This window comes from Porites lutea, chromosome 8 (assembly GCF_958299795.1).
Source record: "Porites lutea chromosome 8, jaPorLute2.1, whole genome shotgun sequence".
NCBI classification, from domain to species: Eukaryota; Metazoa; Cnidaria; class Anthozoa; order Scleractinia; family Poritidae; genus Porites; species Porites lutea.
The window spans coordinates 32,965,580-32,979,094 of record NC_133208.1 but is presented as its reverse complement, the minus strand read 5'-3'; the positions used below and the strand labels follow the sequence as shown (position 1 = coordinate 32,979,094).

At 37.7% G+C, this 13,515-nt stretch overlaps 2 protein-coding genes across 2 annotated transcripts in view; both read right to left on the bottom strand.

The window, feature by feature from the left end:
• LOC140945593 (protein glp-1-like) overlaps positions 1–10,761 on the bottom strand; it is a 48,776-nt gene extending 38,015 nt beyond the window's left edge. The window contains exons 1-10 of the mRNA XM_073394606.1: positions 10,692–10,761; positions 9,654–9,764; positions 8,640–8,750; positions 7,869–7,979; positions 6,809–6,916; positions 5,054–5,179; positions 3,902–4,060; positions 3,213–3,308; positions 2,749–2,865; positions 2,291–2,404 (exon numbers count right to left, since the gene is read on the bottom strand). Of these exons, the coding sequence (XP_073250707.1) occupies positions 2,291–2,404; positions 2,749–2,865; positions 3,213–3,308; positions 3,902–4,060; positions 5,054–5,179; positions 6,809–6,916; positions 7,869–7,979; positions 8,640–8,750; positions 9,654–9,764; positions 10,692–10,761 (1,123 nt within the window). The remainder of the gene's footprint in view (positions 1–2,290; positions 2,405–2,748; positions 2,866–3,212; positions 3,309–3,901; positions 4,061–5,053; positions 5,180–6,808; positions 6,917–7,868; positions 7,980–8,639; positions 8,751–9,653; positions 9,765–10,691) is intronic.
• A 729-nt stretch (positions 10,762–11,490) lies between these two features.
• On the bottom strand, positions 11,491–12,786 carry LOC140945592 (uncharacterized). Its single transcript, XM_073394604.1, has one exon. It carries the CDS (start codon positions 12,784–12,786, stop codon positions 11,491–11,493), a length of 1,296 nt encoding a protein of 431 aa, XP_073250705.1.
• Between the last annotated feature and the right edge of the window lie 729 nt (positions 12,787–13,515).

Below are 13,515 nucleotides of genomic sequence, written 5' to 3'. Positions count from 1 at the left end.
TGTGAATTTCTGGTGTACAAAGTCTCTAAGAAAACTTAACAATGTGCCAACCAGCAACAAAACGGATAGTTTTAGCATTCTTGATTTATTTTATTTCAAAATTAAATTCCTTAATCAAAGAAATTGTTTCAAAAAGAGATCTCTGATCAAGATATGGTACAAAATCGGCCGCTGGAGGTTGTAAACAAGCTGCCAACGATGATGAAAGATGTCAGAGTTTCGGGCTAGTTTTTTCCAACATTTGCACAAATTATTCGATGATATCGATGCCATGACCTACCTCACACCACCTGACTTCACAAATCGACAAATATTAACGCCAATATGTGGCTACGGCAAAGAAACCTTTCTCCACCACTGACATATTTCCATCGGTCGCTGTACGTGCATATAAAGTTACATGCGACAACTTCGCAAATGCAGCCACGTCGTTACCGCAGCAATTCTTGATCATAATAAAGTCCAGGAAACAGATCTTAAACCACTGCGGCTTGTAAAAAGTGAATGAAGTCCTCCATTACAATAGCTGCCAGTTTCCTCTGTAAGCACGAAATTCTTACGGATCGACTCAACAAAATACAGCTGCGTACAGTGTGATGTTCAATCAATTTCTACTTCTGTAGTAAACAAACCATGAACGTATTCTTTCATTGTACGTTCGCATGAATATGTGTTGACTTTTCCTGTAAAACAGCTTTCATAAGTTATCATGTAATGAGTGCAAAAACTCGTGTTTTGAAGTGCTGCTGTTTGTTGTTTGACTGAACTGAGTTTTGAGAAAGTTTAGCGCTATTAAATCGTGAGTCGTGATTGGCTTATGATGACTTTAGAGAGAAGACATGACTTGATCACGGTACTAAAATCATATTTTTTACCTAAAAGACTCCATTTTAATAAAAGTTATTTTATAAAAGCAATAGACCACACTTTCTATGGGTTTACCGGCGTGATAACCCACGCGGGATGTTGGGAGAACACGAGAAAAGCTTGTAAATCACGAGCCGAAGGCGAGTGATTTACAAGCTTTTCGAGTGTTCTCCCAACATCCCGCGTGGGTTATCACGCCGGTAAACCCATAGAAAGTGTGGTCTATTGCTTAAATATACACCCGTTTTCAAAAAGGTTTTCATACAGAGAGATATATAGATAGATATATATACTTTTGTTCTCTTGCACGTGCGCCCGTGTGTATTTTTCACTTGTTATTGTCCAACTTGTGAAAAACTCGGTTCAACGATAAATTTTTTCGTCGTCGGGGTTTTTGTTCCAATTTGAAATGTCGTTTTGATTTTTTTTTTTTTTTTAGAAAAATACATGCCCCCCTGCGATACAAACTTCCAATGGCGAATTATATAGCTGATTTTGGGAATGAGGAAAACATCCCGCGAAAGAGCCGATCCGCGAGTTATACGGCGTCACCAAATTGGTAGGCCAAATGCCATGGCATCTGTAGCAAGTGACGAAGCATTTTTATTGATGGAGTGTATTAAAAAATGCGCTGTCCAGGGGCGTGCTTAAGAGAAACTGTAAACTAACTTGAAAGCATTTGTGGCCGAAAGTTTATTGTCTTCAATGAGACGTTGTCTTACAGGCCGCGATTTTACACGAAAAAAGGTGAGACATTAATATATATGACCCGCTCATCATGGTCATGAGAATATCTACTTCTATGAACCTAGTCAACGTCTTGGTCCGTTTTAATCAACTGTTATACTATTGTTGCTCCTTCCCACATATCCAATATGGATATCCACCGTCACATCTTCCTTCTCAGCGGTTTCGAAAACACTTTTTCTTTTCATTTCATCTGCGTTTTTCCCCTTATCCTGTAACGACAACAATGATATGACCTACAAGTGACCGAATTCCTCATTCTTTAATTTTCAAGAGAATGCAAATCAAGAGAATTGCAGACAATATTCGTGCATTATTTTTTTTAATTGACAAATTGCAACAAAACAGAAAACCTGACGAAAAGAAAAATTATTGTTGAACCAAGTTTTTTCACAAGTTAGACAATAACAAGTGTAAATGCACACGGGCGCACGTGTAAGAAAACAAAAGTATATATCTATCTATATATCTCTCTATATGAAAACCTTTCTGAAAACGGGTGTATATATATTTTTTTAAGCTATCCAGTATAGTGTAAATGTAGCCTCAAACTGCTATAAATTTGTATAAATTTGTCTAGCTGGTACGATGAGAACATCTTAGACACGTAACGGCCCATAAAACCTATAGTAAAAAAAGTTTGATGGGCACGCCACAACGATGCTGGTGTACTTACGCTCACAGTTAACTCCTGTGAAACCTGGTGAACACGTGCAAACATAGGAATTGCCATGTGGTGTGCATGTTCCATTGTTTTGGCAGGGATTGCTCACACAAGGATCGCATAATGCTGTTAAAAAATGCCACGTTGACAAACAAAGAGAAAAGAGAAGTAGTTATGTGAACTTTATATGGAAAAAACTTACGATTCTGTAGTTAAAGATTTCATAAAATGTAATACAACTGTCCTTTTTTTCCCTCCAAGGTGAATTTTCATTTGTGAAATCATCAGTGCATTTACCACCCAGCGACATTGTTGTGCGCTATCATTAAACGTGAGAAAAATTGTGGCACAACTTTCTCACAAAAAAAAAACTAAAGGACTCAGTTATCCAATTAACCGATCAATACGATTAGTTTAGAATGTATAAAACGAACATATGAAATGCATTTTTAAATATATTTTTAACTCACATTCACAGTGTGGCCCACAATATCCCTTTTTACATTCACATGTATAAGACCTGTCAGGTCCCAAAGTACAAACTCCCAGATTCTTACAAGGATTTGGCTGACACGGGTCGTCGATTTCTGAAATGAGTAAACACAAAAGACATAAAATATATAAGAAATCAGTTAATCAGCTGTTTGATAAAGAGGAGGTAGTAAATCAATCAGTAGCAAGAATATGGGTGCACAATTAAGTCTTCCCAACTGTTACTCGAATAACTTCAGTTAATTTTTGACCTTAGCACATAAAAGTTCGTTAGAAGACGACACCTTCACCTTACGGTAACAGAAACCAAATTTCGAAATTCTAAGAAATTCCTTTTGTCTAGTATGTCTAATTTGCCTTCAAAGCAGTGGGCCATTCTTTGAGTCTACCGTGTTACCTTGAAAAATTGTACTCTTCACACTGTGTATAATACTCTGCTTACCTTCACATTGAAATCCATTCCCAGTGAAGCCGGCGTTGCATACACAACGGTTATTGATGCAGGTAGCGTTTACGTGGCACATGTCACATATTTTAGCTAAAAAAGCAAAAGAAACCAAATAATCCAAAATTATTCTACATTTATTACGCTAACATGTGGATTAGCCTTCGATCATACCCTCCCTATATCTCTAAAACTAGACCTGATCGCAGGTTACATGTGGAAAATACGACCTTATCCCTCTAGCATGTATACAGCCGCCTCCCCCCTCAAACTATAGGTAAGGGGGAGGCTGAACACAGTCTTTCGTGTGCGGCAACCTCTCGTAAAATACCGCCACTCGAAGGGACTACCATTACAAAACAAAGATTCTACGTCAATGCAATACTGTTACAAACTGTTGTAAGCGGACATCTCCCTTAGGTAAAAAAGCAAATACCTTTGCACCACACGAAAACTATCAATTCGATTGTTAATGCTTTCTCTCTTCTTCAACCCAGCAAATTTTACCGATACACTCTTTGCAACTGTTTGCAGTTGTTTTACCATTATCAGCCTCCAATCGGCTCCTGTCGTTATTCGTAACTTTTTGTCGAAATTTTCTGCCCTATTCAGTGATACAACCCGCTTATCCCAATTTCAGGAACGATTCCAATGCAAGCGCGACATTCCAGACGCAGTTTACATACTTTCGCATCTCTTCCCTGTAAAGCCAGGCAAACAGTGGCAGACAGCATTCATCAAGGGTTGAGAAGTCAGTTCTAAGTCTGTAGCTACATCTTGTGTAGTTTGTCCGTCAAAGCAGGTTCCACCATTTAAACAAACAAAGTCTAAACATGGATGCGGAACTGCGAATAGAAATATGAGAATATTTTAGCTTCTTATGAACATGCATGCCTGTCTTCGCATCCTCGTCACCACAGAATAGATTCTCTCGACCTACTGTACATGTACCCCGATAGATAGCCTGTCTCTTTCTTGTTAGTAGATAACCTTCCGGACAAGAATGGGTTTATCCTGGTAGTTCAATTTTGCTTATACTGCCTGCAATAAATATGTCTGTTATAACGAATGATTCTTGGTTTTCACATGACGTCACTAAAATTCAAACTACAAAACTATCGATCCTACTGAGATTTTACTTTCATGGTGTATTAGAGCAGCTGAAAACTAATTTTCAAACAAATTTTCGCTTCAAAAGGGTTCTTGGTTTTGTAATAGAGTACGCTTGAATTTCTAAGCTTTTGCGTGACGTAGCATTTACATGACGGCCGAGAGAGCTGTCATTTAGGTTTAAAAAAGTGACTTTTTTTCGGGAAATTTTGCTATCTAAACAGTTCAAGTATTAGAAAAAGTATTACTTTAATGTTTATGAGTTCCTCTAGGAGTAAATTCCCGCTTTTGTAGCAAACCTAGATAACAGATGTTTCTGTTGGTTTCCGTCCGCCATGTTGGAGCTCATCCGGATGAGCTCCAGCATGGCGTCTCCACACAAGGCTCTTTAAATTTGGGAAAAACATTTCCTCGGATATCTCGTATACAAACTATTCCTTCGACCCAAATCTTGGCGAGGGTTTCTGGACTTGATCTGTCGAATAGTCTTGATTTTTATTTTGATCTATTTTTAATGGCGTGACACTGAAAACCAGCAATACTATCTAAGAAAACCTCACGAGGAATATTCATCAAAATTGAAAAAGTTTAAACATCGATGTTAACATAAAGGTCTTCTTGTAGAATCAGTTTGGTACTTATCGGCGATTAAGCGTTTCTGAAAAGAGAGGGGAAGACCGAATTCTAAAATCCTAAGAAATGCTTGATACCCATGATATGTTACATACTGTGGCACAGTTTTCCAATAAACCCTCGTGGACATTCGCATTTGAAAGTCCATCGTTGGTGCCCAGTGTTGCTTTCAACCTGACAGCTCCCTCCGTTGAGGCACGGGTTCGGGTGACACACGTGATCTAAAGCAAAGCAGGCCATCATTAATGATATAATGAAATCTTACTGTGACGTCATGTTACTTGTCACGCATGTTAAGGCATGGCCTGGGGCTCATTTGCATAAAATCTTATAATGATCATAACTTTGTTAAAATTTATCGGAACCTTCCAAAATTTGGCAACCTCGGGAAATTCGGTAACATTAATTTTCCTGTAGCGTACGAAATCAGATATCTGTGTCGCGTGACCACTTATGGTCGAGCCCAGGAAAGAAAAGAAAACTAAAAATAGGGTGGCGAGATGCCACACAGTATATATTACATACAGTATTTTTGTTATTGTATCATCATTTCTCGCTTGAATCTGGCCGGAATGGTTGACTCTTTTTTTCATATAATTAGTAATTAAGCAAAATAGGACACGTGATACTTTTCACCTGTTAATATCCGGCCACGGAAAAATTCGTACGGTAAAACAAACATTTGCACATGGTTCAAACTTAGTTGTAATCAACCATTCCTACCCTATTTTGAATTTCTTTTTGAATATCATTATGACGTCACGTTTCACGTGACTACATCACTTCAACCCTAATTAATTCAACGCCTTCAAAGAAAGTTATATTTAGAATTAAAATGCATGGCCGTAAAAGAAAACAGCTTTATCTTCGCGGGGCATCGAGAGCAAACCTTGAGCCATGCCTTAACATGCTTGAGAAATTTAAGTGTCTCGGGTATAGGGCATTTCCTACGGTTAATACATAACTTTAACTAAGGTAATATTTTTGCTGCGTTTCTTCATTAAACCTAGCACCTTTCAACAAAAACGAACGGTTTCTTTGGTTCAATGCTGTCATTTTAAAAATTGTTTTAGCAAAAATGATAGGCCATTTGTATTCGCACCAAAATGATTTTGATTTCTACGTGAGATGAGGTTGTCTCTGCGCCAGTGAGCCTTACTGACATGATATTTTTCGAGCCGGCAAGTTTTCTTTGACCTAAATTCATATTTGTTCCTCTTTCTACCCTTGTTATTGCACAGGACTTGCCCGTGTTTCATTTAGCGTTTGGTTTGTATAGATAATAGCATGATTTGTAGTGATATGTGGCATAAATACCACGAGTGATATTTCGAAATTGTTATACATAATTTCACGAGCCGTTAGGCAATTGAAATTTGAGACAATTTTAAAATATCACGAGTGGTATTTATGCCAAATATCACGTACAAATCATGCTATTATTTGTTTATACTACTATCCAAAAAAGGTTTGTAATTTTCGCATGTAGGTATTTCAAATTAAGCTGAAATATCACTGCTCTAAGCCAATCAAATTGCAGAAATTTCTCATGTAGTGGTATAACACAGTATATATTCAATCATTTTAACCAATATAGCTTGCGCATACCGCCGCACCTTGTCTCATTATTGTATCATTAACTTAATTCATTTTAATTCATTTTACGATTATCCGGACTACACTGTATTTACTGAAGTCCCAACGAGTCCGGATAATCGAGATTCAACTGTACCTGGCTACTTTATAGGCGTATGTACCTGTAAGGAGACACAGATGAATTGGACACAAGATTTTGTTTACCCTCGGGTGTTTGGTGTTGCTTCAAAGCAAGATTTGGCCTAAGATGTTACCTTCACAGTGAGGGCCGATATATCCGTTTGGGCAGACACAAGGTGCCAGTGGATTCTCCACGCAAGTACCACCATGATGACAAGGGTTATGATAGCATACAAGTGTCTCTTGTGAAAAATAAAGGATACAGAAAATTAAGACGGAATCCACCAGGAACTTGAGTAATTTTAATTTTCAGTGGACAAAAGCCTTGTACCGGAATAATTTAAAGAATATTTGCATTTTTCAACGGTTAGAGATGTAATTAGTTACCTGTAATAACACCAAAGAAAATGTCCTATGGGAGCCCGAGAAAATGAGCGCAAAATTTAATTAGGATTGTGAAAACACAGGTAAAATTCTGAAAATTTCATGTGCAAGCTGTTATTTTGTTAAATTTGACATTTATTTTCTCGTGTCCCATAAGACATTTTCTTTGGTGTTATTACATATGCTAGTTACATCTATAGCCCTTGAAAAATGTAAAAAAGAATGCAATGCGCTTTAAATTATTCTGCTACAAGTTTTTCGTCCATTGAAAATCAAAATTATTCAATTTCCTGATGGATTCTGTCATTAAAGGCTTGAATTATCGATTGACTGTCCCTATATATTGTATTGTTGAGGCAATAATAAGGGACAAATATTTAGGATGCCATTTTAAACCAACTTAAAGACTACTTTCTTTGCAGTGGCGCACATTTCTGTTTGCATGATAGCAAAACACTCATGCGACAGCTGCACCTGCCCATGAATGCGTCCGACCCGAGTATTTAGTTACTAGTCCGGGGTATTTCGAAAACGTCCTTATATTTTCAAGTCTGCCTCAAGAATCCTTGCAAATAGTTGGTCATAACTGTCTTTCATAACTCGTGAGACTTTAATATGGTAATCATACTTAATCTTAAACTCACTAACTGTACACTTTTAGTGAATTGATACAGTCATTCCCTTGTCCTATGAAGCTATGCAAATCTTGCGATTTTGTACAAAATTTGAACAAACGATGGCTTCAATTAGTGGTATTTAGGCTAGATAGACCATAGGGGGCATCCCACGCTATTGTGACGAGAAACTGACCTGTGCAGAATGTTCCCTTATGAGGAGGTTTGCAATCACACTGGACTTCCCCTTGTACGTCTTTACATATTCCATTGTTTTGACAGGGATTTGGGTTGCATGGATCGATATCTGAAAGAAATTGTACAGACACTTTTTCAGAGTGTTTCATCAGGGTCTACAGTATAAGAATTGTACAAGCGGTAATAAATGCCTATAAGGATTTACATGAAGTCTGGGTTTTCTTAGATACATTCTTCTCAGCCCTGCATTATTTTGTAACTTAACCTTTATCATATATCCAGGCATATAAGATTGAAACGAAACAGTTTCGCCACCCTTAATGTTACAGGATAGTAATGGAACAAAGGTCAACAGGCCAAATTAAAAAAAACAATAACTGAGAAAAAAAGGGTAAAGCCTGTCCAGCAAACAGTCATCTTGCAGCAAAAGAAATTTGATAGGACAATTACAAACATGTACATCGTGTGGATAAAAAGAAAGCAGCAAACATAAATGAAATCCTTGTAATGATTAGAAAAGGATGGCAGCCTGAAAAGCAAATCAGGTCATTTCTATAAGAAATCCCTCAAGATGCCAGAAACTGAGCAGAATGTAGAACCCTTCCTTAAATATTCCGTTGAAGATGATTTTAATGACGATGACGACGACGATGATTATGATGATGATGATGATGATTATTATTATTATTATCAATGGTGATTTTGGTGACGATGATAGCAGAAATCGTGGATTCAACTGTTTTCTATTTATGAAACAGTATCTCTTTACCTTTACATTTCTCTCCTTTATAACCCTCTTCACAGATGCACTTAAAACTGTCTTGAGTCTCAACACATTTAGCATGGATGGAGCAAGGGTTGGGCTTGCAAAAATTCTGTTCTGTTGAATTAACAAACGCATCATTACACAAAACAACCAACATTTTGACAAAAGACGTGCATGTTTCAAAGAGTATTGATGGAGAAATTTTGTTTGACATGTGAGCTACGATGAAAGGAAAATTGTGACCGAAAAAAAAATAGGAAAATCATTATTTGGTCGATTTACCCAAGTAAATAAATGTAATTATTATTCATTCAAAATATTTCCCCGATTCTGATTGGCTAAAAGCACACGTTTAATTCACCATAACCAGTTACTGATGACCAAATGTGGAAGAATTTTGACTTTAACGAGGAAATGACGTCAAAAATGCAGCGTTTTCGCAGGTTAAGGCACCGTTAACCGAGAAGACCTGGGGACGAGGTTGAGTTGTTTTGGTTGTGAACTTGAAAAAATGGCGGACATTTCACTCGTTTCAAGAAGAACTAGGCGAAAAAATAGCTAAAAACATGGTAAGAACAGCAAGAAGACAACTCGGAGGGCGACATCTGCTATTTGGAGAATATTTGCGGAGCTGGACAAACGTAAACGTACAGTATCGAAGATGAACTGAACATCGATGGATCGATGGAGGTAAGCATGTTTTAGCTATGTTTTTAAACTAGGTCTTATTTTGAATGAATAATAAAACAGTTATTGAAATCGGCTTTCGTATCATATGAAGAATTATGGAGATCTCGGAGGGTGTTATCCGCCTCGGCCTACGGCCTCGACGGATAACACCCTTCTCGATCTCCATAATTCTTCGTACGATACTCAGCCTCATTCATTTACTGTTAATTATTCTTGCACTAACCATAGATGTTGCAAGACCTATTCAACAATAAGCAAACCTATAAATATGATTTCGATGAAATGTAAATACTTTTACAAAGCTATAAATGGAAGAGATGTCCTCACCTTCGCAAGTTTGTCCCTCAAACCCTGGTGTACATCTGCATTTATAACCTGTTCCATGTTCCACACACGTGCCTCCATTTTTACAAGGATTATAGTAGCAAAATAGTGTATCTGAAAGAAGTAATTGCACCAAAGACGAACACAATGATTGAAAATTATATTAATGGACACTAATGTTAAAACCATACATATATTTTGTTATTAGTATTATTGGCATTTTATCAATTTTCCAGCTTAAATTCGTAAAGGATTCAGTCATCGCGTCAACAATCTACTGCTCACTCTTGACAAGCTTTAAGATACAGATATCTCTCAGTAACGAACACCTGGGCTTGCTCCCTTTCGTTTTTCAGTCATTTATTACATTTGAGTCTACAATGAGAACTCCGCACCTCCTAGACGGACTCCAAACTTGTGCAATTACCACACCATGCGCTGGTACATCTTTCAGTAAGGCTTAACTTATGTAGGCTTGTAAATGTTTAAATAAGAATCCAAGACGTCTAATCTGAACATTTATTCTACTTGGAGTGTTAGACGTGTTCTGGACACGTTCACTGCTCAATCAATTTTGGAGTGAAAATTCCTTTCGACAATTTTTGTTGGATCAAATGCACGATAAAAATTTGTCCAAATTTTTACGTGAAAAATGCAATTACCGAAAAACGGCAATGTGTGACATATTCACAGTTGGCAGATGCGCACGCTCTCTCCTTCTGGCAGAGGTCTCTCACGACGAGGAGAGACCTTTGCTAGCAGGGAACGCACGCTCCTCTGTGACGACTTGAAGCCGTCGCCTTGTCGTTATTGATCTTATATTTGTTCAAACGTTGTTCACTTCTGGAAAATTAAATTAGCGAACGTGGTGTGAACATAACGTTTATAGCCCCTTGAACTGTCTACCAAGGAAATATATATAAAATACTTATCAAAGAATTATATCATTGTCCGGGAAAATTGTCACCTAAAAATTGATTTGTATTGAATTGTCCAGGATAAATGAAAAAAGGTTGTTGCAGTTTACAATTCTTGTCACACCTTCGCATAGTGGTCCGCCATATTTGGGAGGACACAAACACTTGAACATGTAGTTCTTGTGTTTTGTCATGATGCCTCCGTTCTTGCAGTGATTACCTTAAACAAAAAAAGCAATGATAGTAAGTTTTCCTTAGTAAAAGAAGCAAGGTTCTCCTGAAAGTAAAAGCCATTTCCAATTCTCTAACCTCCATATATAGACAATAGTGTCAAGAGGTCCTTTTGTTGTATGGGAATTTCCCCGCCCCCTCCCCATAACGTATAACGTACCCATAACATAAAACTTTATTTATGCCCGAATTTTAGAGTAGCTAAAAATCTAATATCTTCGAGCTGACACAACATGAAAATAATATATATATTGTGTTCATTTATTTCTTTCTTTCACTGGTTTCAGTTCGTTTGTGTTATGTATATATATATATATATATATATATATATATATATATATATATATATATATATATATATATACACAATACCACAAGTGAAGAGTAAAACAATATGTTTTCGTCTCTCACCTATATTTCGGCCGTGTTAAACGGCCTTCATCAGGGTGAATGGCCGTTACAAGCATCACACACCATTATAACATGATAACGAACAAATTTGAAAACTTGCACGCGCTACAAAGAAAGATAAACACGCGCGCGCTCTTACCGGACGCGAGACCTAGTCGACCTATTCTGGCTGTAAAAAAAGTCGCTTATATTCAAGCCCTGAGGCTGAATACAGTTCAACCTATAGGCCCACTGGCCTTCTTTATCCCGGAGAGCTGATTCTTCCCCGGACACTCTGTCAATTAACTGTATACTGACATCCTCAAGACCATGGTGTCCCGGGCCAAAAAAATGTCTATACAAAAGATCATCCTTGTTTCTACCCTCAAAAGAAAGCCCTGAATGCGCTCTAAAACGGGCCTTATGATTGTTAAACCTAAGCCTAAATTTGTTTTTGTTGTTGTTGACCCAACGTACTGCGCATGACAAACTTTACAGGACAGCAAGTAGACAACATTACTACTATTACAGTCCAGTTCGTAGTTAATTGTATAGCTCTTTCCAGTTCTGTAAGAGGTAAACCTTTCTCCCGGTTCCAGGTACTTACAGACCTGGCATCGTCTGTTACCACACACCACTGTCCCCTTGGAGCTCCGTTCCAGACGCGTTGACGGCCTAAGTTTAGCGTGTACTAAGTAGTCCCCCAGGCTCTTGGGTCTTCGAAATGCCATGAAGGGTACGTCTTTGACGGCTTTCCTGCATTTTTCTGAGCAATGCAAGAGGGGCTGAAGTTCTCGTAGGATACTACCAATGTTAGGAAGACTTGGATGGTATGTCACTACCATTGGCACTCTGTTAGTAGCATTCCTAGGGCGTGGTGCCAATGTTTCCTCTCTTGTTTTCAATCTCGCTCTCCTAATTTGCTTCAAAACAAATGCTTTTTTATATCCCCTGGCTACAAGAAACCTACATAGATCAGCAGCCCTGTGATTAAACCAATCCAGCCTAGAACATATTCTTCGAAGTCTCAAAGCCTGGGCATACGGTATGCTTTCCTTACACATCCGGGGATGACACGAAGTGTGGTACAGATACTGGTGTTTATCCGTCGGCTTTATGTACAAATCAGTCTCTATTCTTCCATTGTTATTTATTACCTGAACATCCAGGTAATTAATCCTCTCTCTAGACCAGTCCCAAGTGAACTTAATCGTGTCATGGGCTTCATTGATATAATTCAAAAACTCCAGCAGCTCAAGCTCGGTCCCCGTCCACACCATGAAAACGTCATCGATGTATCGTAGCCAGATGTAGGGTTTTACCTGCGCCTGGGATAACAACCCTCTCTCCAGTCTATCCATAAACAAATTCGCATAAGACGGTGCCATTTTCGTACCAATAGCCGTCCCCAAAGTCTGAAGATAATGGTTTTCATTAAATTCAAACTTGTTATTCCTAAGCACTAACTCTGCCAGGTCTACAATTGTCTCTGTGGGTATCTCCGGGTTCTCTCGATTGTTGAGAGCCTCCCTGATAGATTGCAGTCCCTCATCATGAGGTATATGGGGATATAATCCCACTACATCCATGGTCACCATTATCGCGCCGCTAGGGAGCGTACTGATGTCACGGAGCTTCTTCAGAAAGTCATTCGTATCCTTCACATAAGATGGTACTACTGAGACGAGCGGTTTCAGGTGGTGATCAACAAATGCCGAGATCTTCTCCGTTGGCGTATTACATCCAGAGATATATATAATCTAATAATAATAATAATATATATATATATATATATATATATATATATATATATATATATATATATATATATATATATATATATATATATATATATACATTAAATGCATCATAAGTAATAATAATAAAATAATATTAATAATAAAAAGCACATAAAAAAAATAAGTATGTCAGGCAAAAGGAGTCTACATGAAGGTAACATCCTGTATTTTGGTCTTATTAAGTCTGCAAAAAAACTGGTACGAAAAAAGTCCGGCAGTGCGTTCCACTGCTTAGCTGAAAAGTAAGAAAAGGAGTTAAGACCATAGGTAGTTGTTTCAGGTTTACTTAGTGAAAGAATGTAGTTGCCATGAAGATCATAGGAAGAGGACCGGAGTGAAAACATATTCTTCATATAAGGAAGAAAATGAGTGAAAAACAAACTCTTATATAACAGAATGGGGAAATTTTGAATGCCTTTGTTACACAACGAAGTAGAGCTGACTTTTGAGAGAAGAGTGTTGTGTGGAGAGGAGTAACCTCCAAGTATAAATCTAATTATTCTTTTATTTATTTAAAGCTTCAAGCTT

Coding starts and splice junctions, on each gene's coding strand:
- LOC140945592 (XM_073394604.1), bottom strand. CDS start 12,786: ATGGTGACCATGGATGTAGTGGGATTATATCCCCATATACCTCATGAT.